Source organism: Lepisma saccharinum, chromosome 24, assembly GCF_977018435.1.
Source record: "Lepisma saccharinum chromosome 24, izLepSacc3.1, whole genome shotgun sequence".
Taxonomy (NCBI): Eukaryota; Metazoa; Arthropoda; class Insecta; order Zygentoma; family Lepismatidae; genus Lepisma; species Lepisma saccharinum.
In genome coordinates, this window is record NC_139252.1 from 38,401,518 (window position 1) to 38,418,042 (window position 16,525).

General features: G+C 37.7%; 2 protein-coding genes across 3 annotated transcripts in view; one reads left to right on the forward strand and one right to left on the reverse strand.

Annotated features, from left to right (window-relative positions):
• Positions 1–629, forward strand: part of LOC145978456 (synaptic vesicle glycoprotein 2B-like) — a 70,794-nt gene extending 70,165 nt beyond the window's left edge. For both annotated transcript variants that reach the window (XM_083111104.1, XM_083111103.1), the window contains exon 11: positions 359–629. In XM_083111104.1, coding sequence (XP_082967230.1) covers positions 359–432 — 74 coding nt within the window. In that variant the 3' untranslated portion in view covers positions 433–629. The remainder of the gene's footprint in view (positions 1–358) is intronic.
• A 6,497-nt stretch (positions 630–7,126) lies between these two features.
• Positions 7,127–16,169, reverse strand: LOC145977961 (uncharacterized). The gene is made up of 3 exons (XM_083110305.1): positions 16,040–16,169; positions 12,704–12,826; positions 7,127–7,490 (listed from the first exon to the last, which is right to left on the reverse strand). The coding sequence occupies exons 1-3, from the start codon at positions 16,095–16,097 to the stop codon at positions 7,345–7,347; spliced, it is 327 nt and encodes a 108-aa protein (XP_082966431.1). The 5' UTR covers positions 16,098–16,169; the 3' UTR covers positions 7,127–7,344.
• Between the last annotated feature and the right edge of the window lie 356 nt (positions 16,170–16,525).

Below are 16,525 nucleotides of genomic sequence, written 5' to 3' on the forward strand. Positions count from 1 at the left end.
AAATCGGAGCGGGGGCAGGAGTGGCTGCCGCCCCACGTTCCCCCCTAATCTCCGCCACTGATTGTACCAAATACTCATGTATTTAAAGACCTTAAAGTAAAATGTACATAATTGTTGTGACTTTTACCAAATACTTATGTTTATAAAAGTGGTAACTTTGTGCTAGCTTTTACTTTCAATCAGCAGTATTTTTTCAATTTATTCTCATTCCTTAGAGGAATTAGCTAAATATTATGTACGAGTAGTTGACTCGTTGGTTGTAGTCACATTAATGACAATGTATATGTGTGTGTGTATAAAAATAAATCTTTGCAGTGTACTTTTACACAATAATTGCAATGTTCTTTAATTTTTGCAGTTTGTGGAGTGCTATGTCTTACATTACCCACTTCTTCTGCGAAATCGAAAACTCAAGTGGAGAATAATCTTTAACCTCCCTCCTTATTGCACTATTCGACAAAAGTGAGCCAAACATAGAAAGAACAATAACGCGCAAACAAGAATATATAGCACAAGAAGACGAGAAACCATGAAGTCAATAATGAAAGATGTGAGAGTAAACAACAATGGGAATTTCTTTGTAAATGTACCAAAATTTCAGGGATATAAATAAAATTGTTTGTTGTTTGTATGATGTGTTATTTTCCTAATACCACATCGGAGTTATGGTGTTTTTAGATACCTTCGAAAGAACGTCACTGCTGTTTATCTGAACTAAATGGTACACCCATAATGTTTTGCATTCTTAATTATTTTATGTCTTTGTACAGTCGGTAACAGTTCGTTATATAGGAGACACTTTTCTTCAAATTTACAGGAGAAACTATTTACGGAAATCAGTTTCTGTAGCATTGTCGAAGTTCTTGGAAGTATTTTCCTTCATCTTTCAATCCATTTCAGCCGGAAATCAATTCCCGTTGCTTCAAAACGTAACCACGCCGTTTTTTTTTAACTATGTTTGCCTAACCTAACTGAACCTAACCTAACCTTCTGTGAATGGTCCGTGGGGCTATCCGGGAATGGTTTTTGGGGCTATTCGTGGATGGTTATACGATCCCAAATGGTTTTTGAGGCTATGCGTGAATGGTTTTTGGGGCTATCCGTGAATGGTTTGTGGGGCTCACACCATGACGTGCGTTCCGTAACACTTCGAGAAATGGCTTATTTTAGTGTAAAAAATGTTTCTAATCGTGTGAAAACCTTAATGGCACCTTAAAATATGTTCTGCAATACACAATTGGTAAGTGCGAACCATACGAAATACAAAATATCCGATTTTAAAGTGTCTCCGATATAACGAACTGATACCGTACAGTCTTGTTTGCATCAATTCCATTGAAAAGTATATGGGGCAGTTACAACACAGAAGTATTCGTAACTGTACAAGTTCTCTGCCATAGAATTTCTTTCGTTTTAGGAGGGCCGAGGTCAAAGATGGACGAAAATGTTTTGGTGGTTCCAATTTATCTGTTTCTTCCCATCTGTTCATCTTCCTTGTTTCCTCCTTTTTCATTGTAGTTATTCCTTTGTTTCTTAATTGTTTCTTTCCTTCTCTTTTCTATCGATTTCATTCTTTCCATTTTCTCTTCCTTTCTCTTCTGCGTCGTCCCCTTGTAATTCAAGGGGTCCCGGTTTCGATTCCCGGTGGAGCCATATAGTGGTTCGGATCCCACTTTCAACTGTAGGTCCAGTCCTGATTAGCCTTTCTGTGCATAAATTGGACTTGAAACACCAAATCAATCCATCAATCAATCAATGTATCTTTTTCTTTCTTTCCCTGTCGCTCATATTTTCATCCTCTTTCTTTTTATCTCTTTCTTATTATAATTTTCTTGTCGATTTCTTCTTCTTTATTCCTTTGTATCGAACCTTAGATCTGTCAATTACAAAACGACTATGTTACCAGTATACACGCTATAGGGAAAGCCATTGTTGCTATTGTTGATATGTAATTTGATTTGACAATACAAACACGGTCTGGAAGTTATCATGCACACGGCTGAAGATCTTGTTAAGTAGTACTGTAGTAATTACCACGTTGTTACTGTCATGTACGAGGAAATCAAAGATTATTCCTAACCGAATTAGTGTTCAGAAGTCGTACCACGCGTGTGGCCATCAACTAAATCATCCTCTCATGCTGCGCAGCGCTATTGTTAGACAATTGTTGATCGTGAGTCAACTTTTAATTGTTCCTTAACGCTGCAGTACCTTTGTTGGTGGTACAAGAATAACATCTTACGTTCCTATTCTTTGAATCAATATGTAGATGGTATCACAACCAAAGACCTTCAGTGGGTCTTCAGGAAATGCGAACAAACACTAATACAGGCTAAGGGTTAGTCTATAAAAGCTTCTGTAGCATGCAGAGCGTCAACAGTTCTGAAGAACTTGAGGATAAGGCATCTTTAGTTCAGTGACTGTGTTCTCGCTTCCTGTTTGCTGTTCTTTAAAGTGGGGATAGTTTATCAGAAAACACAACAAGATGTCGATCAGCGGTCGTCAACATGTTAGAAATCAAATCATCATCATGATCATCATTGTCTCATGCTGCATTGGTAAGTATCGAATAAGATAGAAATTTATTTTTATTTCCATTTCATGCTGTTTTTCTGTAAATCGCAACGATAAGAAGGGTGAACTGAGGAAATGTATGAGCGATAAACGTAATGATACACCCATGTCTTACACAGAGCTCGAACTAGGAACCTTTGGCTTCGTAACACGTTACGATGACCACTTTGTTACGGAGACCGGAGTTTTTATTCCCAAAAGTAGAAGAATGAACGAGAGAGAGCAAATTTGATGTTTGTAACCTTTTCTTAACAGTATGTCAAAATAATCTCTACCATCACTAATATAAATAGAAAACTGATGTTCATCTATATCTATTTATTAATAGGTCGCAGGTAACTAATACGCATACTAATCGGTTTATCATTTTGAAGTGATGTAGAGTGAAAAGTGCGCCAGAAACAGACTAATATTATTTAACCCTTTTTGCCACGCTGAAGGCACCATACCGTATAACCATTGACAAAATCAATTTCCGAAGGGTCTTTGTTTTCTCTCTGGTAATAATTTCCATTAAGTTCATCTGATATTTGGATAGGCTAAGTGGGACTGGACCTACAGTTTAAAGTTGGGCCGAAACCACCCTGCCTTTCGCAGGGATCGAACCCTGGAGCCCATGATTACAAAGCGACAACACCACACGGAGGGTACTCGTTATCGTGTCTGGCAAATGCGGATTCCACATCATGCCCACAGTACTCTATTGGATTCAGGTCTGAGTTATGTGGATTGCATTTAAAATTGCTAAACACCAGCGTACTTGACCCTTTAGAAATTTCAATTAAACTCTTAATTATCTCTAGGACAACTCATTCATTAGGAGTTCAGTAGGTAATTATTTTCTCGATTAGCCAAAAGTGGCAGAAAAGAGAAGTAAAACAATCAAAGGTAATTATTTGTTTAACAACTCCCAAACTACAAATTTACGAGATTAAACCTTGATTAGGTTTTGCATTTTATACTCCACAAAAGACCTACCATGCACGTCATGTCGAAAACACTCGTAAGGAAGCAGCACAGCCGTAACGTTTGTTCATTTATCTAACTCATACTCTCTCTCTCTCTCTCTCTCTCTCTCTAAATATATATATATATATATATTAAAATACCGTATAGGTACTTACAAGTGCATAGTTGATACGCACCCACTTATTGTATCATTTTAAGTGTTTAATATGTTAAATGTCTATGATAACATACGCGTCATTTGTTTTGTTCAATTGGGTAGTCTGTTATGGTTATGGACTAACCTTAAAACATTTCATTGTGGGTTGTGAGGTGAGAGATATTATGAATGTTGCGGGATGATGGAAGTGATTTTGGAAATGTGAATGTGTTAATTTGTGTAGTCAAGAACAATTATGATCTTAATACAATTTTGTTTTGTAATAAGGAGTTTAATTGCGAGTGCAAGTGTAATATATTAACATTAACTGACATCTAAATATATTTTTGGTGTGCGAGAGTTAGTAAGGTTTACGTAAACATATCCTTATCTGATTTCCCACTACCTGAGGGCTTCAAAGTAGACTGATAAGTCTCATGCTCGCCGTAGAGGAATAAAAGTAAGTTGGTCCATTGAGAATAAAACGGGGAACGTAACATAGTATCACACTTAAAAGTTCTGAATCAGGTAAAATAATTCGGTCTGGTGTTCAAAAGCTTGTGCATAACATGAATAATCTAGTAATACATTCCAACATGACGTCACATATAGCAAAGTAAAGTATATAGGGAATGTTAAGTCTACACAGGGATGGATGAAGATAAAAATTTCACCTGGGAAAGGTAAAGTTTTGAGAACTGAATTGGTAATGTACACTCTAAAAAGGATATCGTCAAAACTGATACAAAATTATCCCTTATAGCTTAATTGAGTGTTCAACCAGCAGACAACAATTATTTCACGCGTAACATTGCTGTGGTAATTGTTCCACAAGAAATATTTCTCACCTAACTCGCTATTGGTTGCATGAAAAACGTTTAGTTTTACGTCATGGAACAATTTATGTCTTTTACTTGTTTCACACTTTCACATATAAATGCTGTAATTATGAGAAAACAAGGCATCCGATAGAACTATTTGCGAGAATGCCAAAACAATTCCGAAACGAGTATTTGCATATGAGTAAATAGCACGCAGTTAGTCTATTGTGACTACGTCATTTCTATCAATGAGTATTTAAATTCTCACGTTAGTATTATCCTGTTTTCCTAATTGTATTTTTCTCTACTTCACAGCATCTGAAGCGCAACTTAACTTGTGCAATGTTTTCGGTCCACAAGGTGGACTAGCTGGTAGCGCTGCTTGCGCCGCGTGGTGCCGTAACCAAGGATACTCTCTGGGGTACTGCACTGGTGGCCAGTGCATGTGTATCAAGTGAGAACACTACTTTTAACACTTACGCAGAGCTACAACTATTACAATTGGAAATGACGTCCCAGTGTTGATGGTGTAGGAGGTCAGTTAATTGATGCATATTCTGTTTGAATTTGTGGTGCTTTTCATCATCTTTTGGCTTCGTGAAATATTCAGTGTACAATTTTTATACAAATCCATTTGCATACATAGAAATTGGACGAGAAAGTACATTCAATTCATATTCGTTTCCGAGCTAACATCAGTGTCCGTATACCTTGGACAATGTTTCTTCCTGTTTATACTACAAACCATGCACAGAATAGCACAGTATTACTGAATATCCGAACCTACATTGCCATTTGTCTAGTCATATCATTGTAGAGTCACGGATAGTTTGGGTTATAACATTTCCATTGACTGTTGATGGGATTGTTACAACGCATGAGTGTCCGTGACTGTACATATTTGGAAAAAGGTATAAATGTTATTTTCAAATTCATTTTAGGCACGGACAAGCAAATTGGTACTGAAAAATTTAAAGCGTGATCTGAACCACTGAGTTTAAGCCACTACGCTCTCTGGTAGAAACATGCAATGTGTGTGTTGCCCATATGCACAATCTACCACAACCCAACACACATATACTCGCTAGAATTTTTCCCGATAGCGTAGTGGTTAACACTATCGTCTTGTAATCAAGGGGTCGAAGGTTTGATCACCGGAAAAGGCGCATTAAATAGTTGTTCAGATCCCACTTTAAAGATCCAGTCCCGGTTAGCTTCTCTAAGATGAAAGTGGACTTAAAACCAACTTTGAATTTGCGATAAATTATTGCTTGAATTGTAGAATTAATCGCCTAGTTTACGGCTATTTCAAGCATTTATACAAATTTTCATCAAAAGTGCCTATTTATATAGGGTCAAGTCCTGTAATACGGCCAGTCTTTTAAAATGGCCAGATATTATATTTCGTACAGCTGTGCCTCGACGACTGAAGAGACATCTATTTGAGTATTACCGAACTGTTAGTGAGAGTTATGGCGACCGTTCTGTGGCAGTGAATGTTGAGCTCCGTGCTTTGTTAAGCCGTACACGTGTTTTAATGAAACAACTGTGTCTGAAGGTGAGTAAAGAACAGTCATATTGTTTTTTGGTGATTTATATTCTTACGTAGCATTAGTGTTAGATGTGTGTTGCAAACGGGAGCGTCCTGTGTCGGTAACATGTGCTCATTGTATTATACAAAGGCACTGTGTGAAGGCAACAAGTGCTGCCATCTATGAGCCACAAACGGAACTGTGTATTGGTACATAGTCTTGTATAATGACCAGGCTTCTAGTCCTGACGTCACCAGGCCACATAAGGAAGATGTCAGAGAAGAAAGTGGATAAATTATAGAAAAAGAGTAACAGAAAGCAGAAAGGGATCGAAAAAGTTACGCAACAAAAATCAAAAGATGGAGATAACGATTCACAGTGCACTTACTGTAACAGGTTTTTACAGCGATGATCATGGAGATGAAATATTGGTTTCTTGTACTCGCTGTGGGAACTGGTGTCACGAGGAATGTGCACATGCTGAAAATGTGGACATATTCGTGTGTAAAGACTGTAGTACTCATTGAGAACATCACATGTAATACCTTGTCCATATTGAAGGACTGTTTTGTAAAATGGTCAATTTACTGTTTATGTGAAAATATTAGTGTGTGTAGATATTACTTACTGTATTGCCTTTCATATTAAACCTAAATTCAAGGTATTTCCGATTATAGTTTACCATGTATTGTGGAAAGAAAATTTGCATGGCCGTAATACAGGACTTGACCCTATAATGTGCAGAAATAAATCTATTCATAAAACCCAACCATTACAATTCTTATTATTTTAACTATTTTATCGTACTACAGAAAAAGCAAGTTAAAGTTATTGTAATCGAAATTTGATTTGTCAACGTTAACTCATTAAAAATCAAATGAGCTGTTTGGATTACATAACGTACCTTACTTATACCGATAAGCTAACTACGACGGTGAACACAGCTGGACGAAAGGTGGATCAAAGGGACAAGAATATGGAAGAGTATGAAATGAATAATTCTAACCACTCCCGTCACTCGTTCATCATACATGCTACAAACATAGCAAAGAAACAATTTGAAAGAATTTATTTTTATTTGCACAATACAGGTTGTTGATTATATTAATACGTAAGTAATGTTAGTATTAATATCAAGAAAATGTTCATTTCATGTAATTAGATATCATCATGAATGTTAATTATGCATGCACTATTATACTACTTGTTTATTACATGCATGAACTACCATCTACCGTGAAATTGCAAGACGTCCAGCTATTTATTACATGCACTGACGGACGTCTTGTTCAAATTTAAAAATTACCGTTATTTAATAATATCCCCAGTCCTCTTGTTCGCACTGGCAAACGTCATCATCATCGCAGTGACCAGTGGGGAGGTCGACAGTTGAGCGACAATAACTTCGGCATCCCCAGTTGCCCATATCTCCACATTTAATCTGGTAGGTTTTGGATTCTGCAGAGAAAATATAGTCTTATAGTATACATGTGAATCATTTAAAAAAACGTGGCATCTTTCATCTTTCGACATGTAGAACATGCTGTGGTTCATTAGACACACTAACTCAAAAAGTTTTTATTGTGTTCGGTTCACTAGTTCATCTTTGGTGGCCCGTACATCTAATCTGTATTCCAACACACTCCACACAGAACAAAATATGTCATTGTTAACAGTCATTTGATGACATCTTTGATGTCATTAATATTAGTTTGGCACACGTAACATATTCCCACCAACAGTGGCGGCGATTGGGTTCCAAAACTAGGGCGGTCAAGGTGCAAAAAAGGGGGGCAGGGACAGTTTACTTTCCATTGGTAGATAAGGTTTAGCATAGTGCGAGGGTAAAGTGGAAAAAGTGAGGGGGGCAACTGTCCCCCACGCCCCCCCCCTAATCACCACCACTGCCCACCCCCAAAAATTAGCGGAATAATATCAGGAGATCTAGGAGGCCAGACAATTTATTCTTGTCTTCCATTGCATTGTATGCCGATGACATGTAAATGTCACGAAAGAGACACCGTGGAAGTGAACTGAACAAAATAAGATATTTTTAATTTAGTAAATTGGATGAACCATGCAGTATATTCCTGTGTATTTCCTTCCACGCAGTACACCATGGACTACATTCTTGCAAACTAACGATGCTCTGGCGTCTACATTCACAGCTAGTACAGTCATGGACACTTCTGGGTTGTAACGATTCCATTGAAAGTTAATGGAATTGTTATAACCCAGAAGTGTCCGTGACTGTACAATCCTCTTTGGGGCTGATGCTGTGTCTTGTCCATGTGAGTTTGTGCTCGATCACCATTCATCCTCATGACAAAAGACCATTCTCCTCCACTGATAGCTCAGTGGTAAGGAGCGAGAGGTGAAACACACATTCAAGAGATGGCAAAACACAAGTATTCGAATCTTACACTTTCAAGTCTGGATCACGCATGGTTAAAACTACCTGCCTTTCGCCGACAGCTCTGATCTCCAAAGTTAACACTTATGCCTGAGGCTGTGCCGCTTCTTCCAAAGACTTCCTTGCTGTTTCCCAGCCACGCTCTACTCCAAAGCTCTAATCAAAAGATCCCTCACCGCCCGTTGCACTCAATACTTATTTCCTCGCCCTTCTCCATATTACCAAGTCATTACCCCGTAATACCTTTTGGGTCAGCCTTATTTACCTGTTTACAATACCACTAATTCAGGAAGGTTGGTTAAGTTCTGACATGGCATTTCTTAGATACCTATGAGTGCAACGGCTGCTGATCGGGTTTATGAACTTCGTACCTGATAAAGTTTCTCTGTTTTATGGGGGATGTTACGCTATCATTTTTCATCTTCGTCTTCGCGGTTCGCCAAAAGGGGCAGAAAAGCGAAGAAAAATAAAGCAAATCAATCCTATGCAGGTATTTAACAGCTCTCTCGTTCAATTGTATACAATTGAAGAAGTAACCAATCTTTCTGTAATCGAAATTGCTTAAAAATAATCTCTACCATGTAAAATAGATTAAACTTCTTTCTGCTATATTCTGGCTATTTCAAGCACATAAGAACATGTACATTGTGTGCAATGTTCCTTGACTAGGTATTAATTTGAAAAACACAGTTCATACGATGCTCGCGTGTAATATAATTTAACGAGATTAAAACATGTGTTTATGTGCTTGTAATAACCAGTATGGCAGTAGACCGAAGTTGTGCAATGAAAACATTACGTACAGTCAAGAGCATAAATAATTACAGACAAATAGCCCATCGCTATTTGTATTCATTTTTCTAACATACTACACACTCGTACAGTGATATTAGTGCACAGACTACCAACTGATTCAATGCAGGTTTGATTTATTTCTTGAAGACCGTCAAACGTAAAACACATTGATATGAACAAGGGAATGGACATTTTATCTGGGGATATTTACAGATCCCTGTCTAGCACAAAAACAAGGAAAAGAGTCAACCTATGACTTTAACTGTAGTCTTGCCTGAATGATAGCAACAATAACAATAGTAATAAGAGCATAAGAATAGTAGCAACGACTGATTTCGAGAGTAGTGACATACAAGTATACGATATTATCTGCACCCAACGCATCTGCACATGAAAGTAGTCGAAAATCCAAAAGTAGGACGCTTGTTTTGCACAAATTAGTAATTTAGCTTTTCATTTTCCTAAAGATGAGTTTGAAGGCAACAAGGCTAAACTTTACTTTCCCTACAGAGGAGAAAGTGGTCGTTCAGTTATTTTGGGTGTGTCCTCTTTACATGATGCGAATATGTTAACTGAAGCAACCTATTGGAAGACATCGATGTAGGTCACAGACCGTCTGCGGAGTTCTTCAATGAACGAGGAAAGTACGTCATTTCAGGTTTGTTTATTGAATATGTAATATTGTCTGACGAAAATTGATATTGTAATATTGAACCTTATCAGCTACTTTAAAAAGAGTTAATGTCTTAGGACCCTGATTTTGATGACCTAAAATCTTTGAAAAATGACCCACAAATTCGTACAAAACTGAATCTACTTATTGAAAGTAGTATATATATTCCAAGACAAACAATTTAACAATTGCTTCTTCACCTTGCTGTGTTGTACGAACTGTGAATAAGGAACTCGACAATGTTGCATTTCGCGATTTTCAGACAGGCTTTGTTGCGCTGGTAGTTAAACACAGACTAAGTACCGCAAGATAACATTCAGACAAAACAGAAATTGTTGAACTTCTTATGTTTCAGCATGCAATGAGACAATTTTAAAAAAATGACCTAAGAATGACTCAAAATTTTAAAATATGACCTAAAAATGACGCAAAATTTTAAAAAATGACCTAAAAATTACGCCAAATTTTAAAAAATTACCCAAAAATAAAAAATGGTAAAAAATGACCAAAAAATTATTTCTTCAACCTGAGAAGGGTGTTCAGGATTTCTGTACTAGTAAGCAATGTCTACGTTGCACCAGTTAAAAGAAGAAATGTCATCAACATCAGGGCCCTACATGAGCATTTACAGATGTATGTCTTCGCCGACCCCTCTGGCGGTGTGGTTGTTACAGGATGCTACGACGCCAGGGGTCAGTGGTTCGCTTCTTGAATTTTCGGCGTTTAGGATAGAAGTGTGGAAGCATCGAAACACTTACTTTTTCGAGTAACTATAACTCGATTACTTTCTCCAGTAATTAGTAACGGGATTTTGGCTTCGTGTAGCTAAGTGGTCATCGCTCAAGCCTTTGTTGCAAGCTGTACTGGGTTCGATTCCCGGTGAGAGCTCAAAAAGTTTCGACCCAGCATCGTGAGGTCAATTGGGGATCAACTTGAAAGACTGAAAACAGCGGCGATAGGACTCGATGCGCTAACCATGTCTTACCCAACGGAAAGCCCTACTGGTCCTAGCCCTCAAAGGGCTGGTGACCCAGGGAGTTTTGGAGTTACTTTTACAGTTCTCATAAACGGAAATTTTCATCAGTCAATCTTTTTTTCAATTTCTTGAAACCAAATGTTCTCCTGTAGAATTAGGAGAGTTCATGCTTATTAGAACTGTCAGGAAAATGTTCAACTTGTATCTCCGAAATCGCCCCAGAGTATTCAACTTTAACTTCTAGGAAAAAAGAACATACGATCTCTGACAATCATGCCACAGCTTCCTGTCTCGGCAGTAACGAACAAAATTATGAATTTCTAAAATATAGGAAATAATAATATAGGCCTGAGCCGATAACGATGCAGATGTTTTGGTATCGGTAGATACCAGCGGTATCGTCAGTAACGGTAGAAATTCATCTACCGATACCACCCGCAGGGTCCGCAAGAATGGAACGGGAGTGTAATTATCCTAGATGTTATGCAAAATTCAAAGTTTCAATTGTGATTTTGTGCCAATATGACGTTTAAAAAGCTATATTTTGCGATTACATAAAATATATTTTTATATTATGAACTTCGTTTTGAAATTTTTAAAGTAAAACTTTGATATATTCATGCTTATAATTGGAGTAGCATACTCAATATTAATCAACAACAACAACAACAACGAAAAGCAGACTTTATTCAGGAAATGCGTGTTACTTTTCTCTTCATAAACTTTTATCTTCTCGTATAATATCTAAGAAACTATAAGTTAAAATTTACAAAACAGTAATCTTGCCTGTAGTATTATATGGATGTGAAACTTGGTCCCTAACATTAAAACAGGAACATAAATTAAGTGTGTGAAAATAAAATTCTTTGAAAAATAGTTGGACCTAAAAGGGATGAGGAGACTGGTGAGTGGAGAATCTAATATATAAAAATGGATGTATGTGTGTATGTCTGTTCCGGCATAACTCTTGAACGCCTGGAGAGATTTCAACCAAACTTGGTACACGTATCCCTTGCAATAACGAAAGAAATACTGTGGGGGTAAGACACCCCTGGCACCCCTAGGGTTGGGGGTAGGGGAGGGGTGACGTAAAAATAATCGAAAACGACCGATATTAGTGTGGAATCCATAGTTTTCGGGGTCGCTAAGATGAAAAGTGACACTCCCAATGCCGTTCAACTCCAAGTTCATTTTGCGCCATAGTTAGAGTTCATTATGTTCCTGTCTAATAGAAGATTGGGATAAATAAATGCCCGGGCAAAGCCTGGGAATCAGCTAGTGTTATATAATTTAGAACTGCACAATTTTAATTCCTGTCCAGATATTATTAGAATAATTAAATCAAGGAAGATTTAGATAGGCAGGCCATGTGGCACGAATGGGAGAGGAAGAAGAGTTTACAGGATACTTGTTGGGAAGCCTGATGGTAAGAGACCTGTAGGAAGGCCAAGACGAAGATGGAGGGATAACGGTGAGATGAACCTAAAGGAAATCGGTAAGGTTGGAAAATTGGACTGATCTTGCCCAGGATAGGGACAGATGGAAAGGCTTGCGTCGCTGCAGCCATAAACCTTCGTGTTTAAGAAGGCTAGAGAGTTAGTTAGTTGAACAACTTTTAATCGGTATCGGTGGGAATGAGGAAGAGTATCGGTTTGGGTATCTGTTAAAAGAGGTATCCGGTCAGCCTTAATAAAATATTAAATCTTATTTCCAAGTACAAAGCTCAAAAGAGAGAATGCGTCTAAATTGTCACTGACTCAACACACCTTAAGGAAAGAATTTTTCTAGGTTTTTCAAAAGTCACGTGTACTTACTGTCCTCCCTGTACTCCGGTTTCAGCATGCAAGCGCAGACATCTCCTTTACACGTCCCTTCCATGGTCATCGACTCGCATATCTCCACGCACTTCTTATCCTCACAGAAGTCTATCGCCAGAACTGTGGGATATGAAACAAAAGATAGGCGTTATTAAAATGCTTACGTCGTCTGCATAGAGGGCAGAGAATTAATGTAAGGAAATTTAATTGCAAGCCGAAAGAACGCTCATAAACAGTTGAAAATCTAAAGCGAAAAATTTGTACTGAAACCATTGAAAAAGTAAGAAATATGAAACACCGAAAACATCATATTAGCAGCAACATTTCCGGCATATTTTATTGAAAGAAATTTCTCAAGCTAAACAATCCAACAACAATAAGAAGCAAAAATGTGTTTCAATTTTAAAATATCGAACTTCTGCTATCGTTAAACAGGGTTTTATATTGACTCAATTTTAACTGGTGCACATTTAAACGTCGCACAAATCTTTATATATATATATATATGAGTCCATTACGGAGAAAGCCAAGACATGTGGTGAAAAGGTGAGTTTACTTTAGTGAAAGTGGATTGGTTGGCAAACGGTGATATCAAGATGTAGTGTATGAATTTATAAAAGTAAGTAGGAGGATTCAATAGTTGTCCTGGTACTTGACTAATATACTTACATCCAAAGGAATAATATTAATTTCTACTAGTTATTTCAAAGGGAAAAAAATACAAAGAAATATAATTGAGATGCAGTTCATACATATACTGGCCAGTTAGGTACAGGAAGTGACGTAATTGCATCCAAAGTAATTTACTGATTTATAATTTTGTATTTTTTGTTATTTGGCGTAATTTTTCTGCCACTTTGGCTAATCCCGACGACTTGAACTTATGAGATTGATGAAGGTGCATGCACAAACAACACCCATGCACAGGGCGAACCTCGACCCCGGAACTTTGGTGGCGGGTTGGAAAGTCCACCACTTGATGCCTTCGGTCACAGAGTTGGCTATACTACAATTTTAATAGGTTTATCGAATGTCCCATGTTACCCACTTATATTCAATTAAAAGTGTGCTTCGGAACTCCTGTTTCCTTTTAAGTGGTAAATGAATCTTTCAACTGCGCCACCGACGAATATAGACGAAAGTTTCCGAATTCTTACGACGCTTTCTATTGGCTAACCTATTACTTACCATAGAAAGCACCGATGAGAACCAAAATAACAAGAGACGCTATCCCGTATCAGGACGACAAAAGATATTCTCCTATTGTAAATAGAGATGTCGTGAAGGAATGGAGTTTTCTTTATGATGTTAAACACAGAAAATCCGATTTGCGACTTACAAGAGGAGACAAGTCAACAACCCTCGAAATGCCATGATCTCCTTGGAGACGGAATATAAAATAATGATGTTTGCTCTGGCTGACAACAAAAGAAATATCTGTCACACATGTTTAACCATTTTCCAAGCATGTCTGTTTACTTCTGGTGATTGTCTTTCTATTCATGTCCATATATATTTCTTCAGGATTTCCGTGAAGTTCTTAGGAAATTTCCATCTCTGAGGCGGAGTAGAGAAACGGAAAATTCATTTGTAACTTGAACTTCGTGGAAAAATAACAAAATGGTTGTTATTGTCTTGCATTCAAGATTGTGCGTGTACGCACAAAAACGAATCAAATTATACATTTTATTGTAGATGGACGATACCGAAAATTAGATATGACATCTGTAGCCCTTCGTCGTTAAGGCACAAGGCTATATTTTCCGTGTCGTGATTTCGATTATATACGGGGTGAGGCAGAAAAACCCGATGAGTTTGAAAATGATATAACACAGTAAATGAAAAAAATACGTCTTTGTTCCTGTGCTAGCATAACAACCATATGTATGCCATCATTGAAAAAAATATGATTCACACCAACGTTATGCGGGAAATAACATCTTGCTAATTTTGGTCTACACACTGTTGAGGAGTCGGACGCTGAAACTTCTTTTTTCTGCGTAAGAAAAAATCTACAGTTTGTCGTTTTGTTAGGATTCAACTCCTCATTAGCTGCCATTTCAGTCACCATGAAGCCGCAACATACCGCGCTTTGATTGTTGAAACGTTTGCAAGATGTTATTCTCCGCACTTGACGCTGGTGTGAATCATAATTGTTTTAAAATAATAATGGCTATATGTCTGTAAGGCTAGCACACGAATAAAGACGAACTCTTTTTATGTACTGTGTTATTATATCATTTTAAAAATCATCAGGTTTCTCAGTCTCACCCTGTATATTGTGACCATCTGTTGTTTCGACGAGGCAATAGGAGTATAGTATACCTCCTAGTCCTACTCTGCCAGTGAGCATTCTATTATCTACATGTAGAACCAAAAATGTGTGTCAATGGACAGAAATATGTTGACGAGAGGGATATGATTACCATACCAGAGACCACCTTAAGATATACTTCGCCCATCCTTGAACCTAATCGAACGTGCCGTGTTACTGTCACACAAACGTTGTCTCTTTAAGAATACGTTTATTGTTTATAAGAAATACTTCCCCAAGAATTTATTGTGTCTAGGCAGCCGGGTTATACCCGGTGTCACAGAAGTCTTTCCCTGATTACAAACTTCATTCATATCCGCTATATGCAATGTAGAGATGTGAAAATGGTGCCAAAATGTTGGAAAACTAACCAAATTTATTTGTTGCAGGTTTGAGTAATGTGGCTGTAGTGTAGCAGTGTCAGTGCCAAGGAATCCGGAATTAATGCTCTTGACATCGGGTGGCATCTTTCCATACAATGTTTCTTGGACTTGACAGGATTTGGGAATGAAGATAAATTCCATTTTTAAATACCAACTTTTTGATGGCAGATATTCTAGACGAAAGAATTCTGTACATTTGAAAGTTCCTCTGCACTGTTATTGGTCACCGGGTCTCGTGATACCAGAGGACATGCTGAGCTTTTCCCTGATTTGTGAACATTTCCGGTTTTCTGGGCACTGACACTGCTACACTACAGCCACGTTACTCAAAGCTGCAACAAAAAAACTTGGTTAGTTTTCCAACTTTTTGGCACCACTTTCACATCTCTACCTTGCATATAGCGGATATGAATAAAGTTTGTAATCAGGGAGAGACTTCTGGGACACCCGGTATTACAAAATGTGATACATTGACGGAACACAGGGAATTTTAATGCATTTAGCTCACATTCCAAGCTGCAGCTATTATTTAAATGACTGTACATAATTTTCCGTCATTCATATGACATGTAATACTGTTTTCCCTTATTGATTAGCCGTTTTGCTTAGTTTTCTAACATTGTAAAATCAACTTACCAACACAGATGGCGGCGGAAGCTAGGAAAATGGCCGGATACCCTGCAATTGCCCTCATTCTGCTTTCGAACGTGTGCTGTGACGTTCAATAAACTGATAACGTCGTAGCCAGCTAAGCTAGAAATGTACGTAATATACTTTACATTTAGCCAATGGATTGAACCCACGAATATCTTATTTAGAATGAAACATGTGAAGTTGTTCCCGCACATTTGCGATACGTTCCTTTGAAACAGTAACATCTGCATCTTATGAGCATATGTCGTTAAATATCTTATCTCTGAATGATGATGCGACTTAAAGAAGAGTTTTACTCTTATCAGAGCTCTTTTGGTTCGATCCAAGTGCGCCCGCAGAGGGGGAAGGCAGGAAAGGCTCTTGCCCCACCTTTGAAAAACGTTCATATTCGAATGTTGAAATTGTAGCGATATGTTATTACAAATACAGTAAAACCTCGTTAATCCGGACTAATGGGAGGATAAGTTG

Bases quoted from the DNA above. Each gene is read 5' to 3' on its own strand.
- LOC145977961 (XM_083110305.1), bottom strand. From the start codon at position 16,097: ATGAGGGCAATTGCAGGGTATCCGGCCATTTTCCTAGCTTCCGCCGCC. The intron at 12,827-16,039 runs GTAAGTTGATTT...CATATCCCACAG, and splicing joins TTCCGCCGCCATCTGTGTTG to TTCTGGCGATAGACTTCTGT. The intron at 7,491-12,703 runs GTAAGTACACGT...TTTTCTCTGCAG, and splicing joins ACCGGAGTACAGGGAGGACA to AATCCAAAACCTACCAGATT.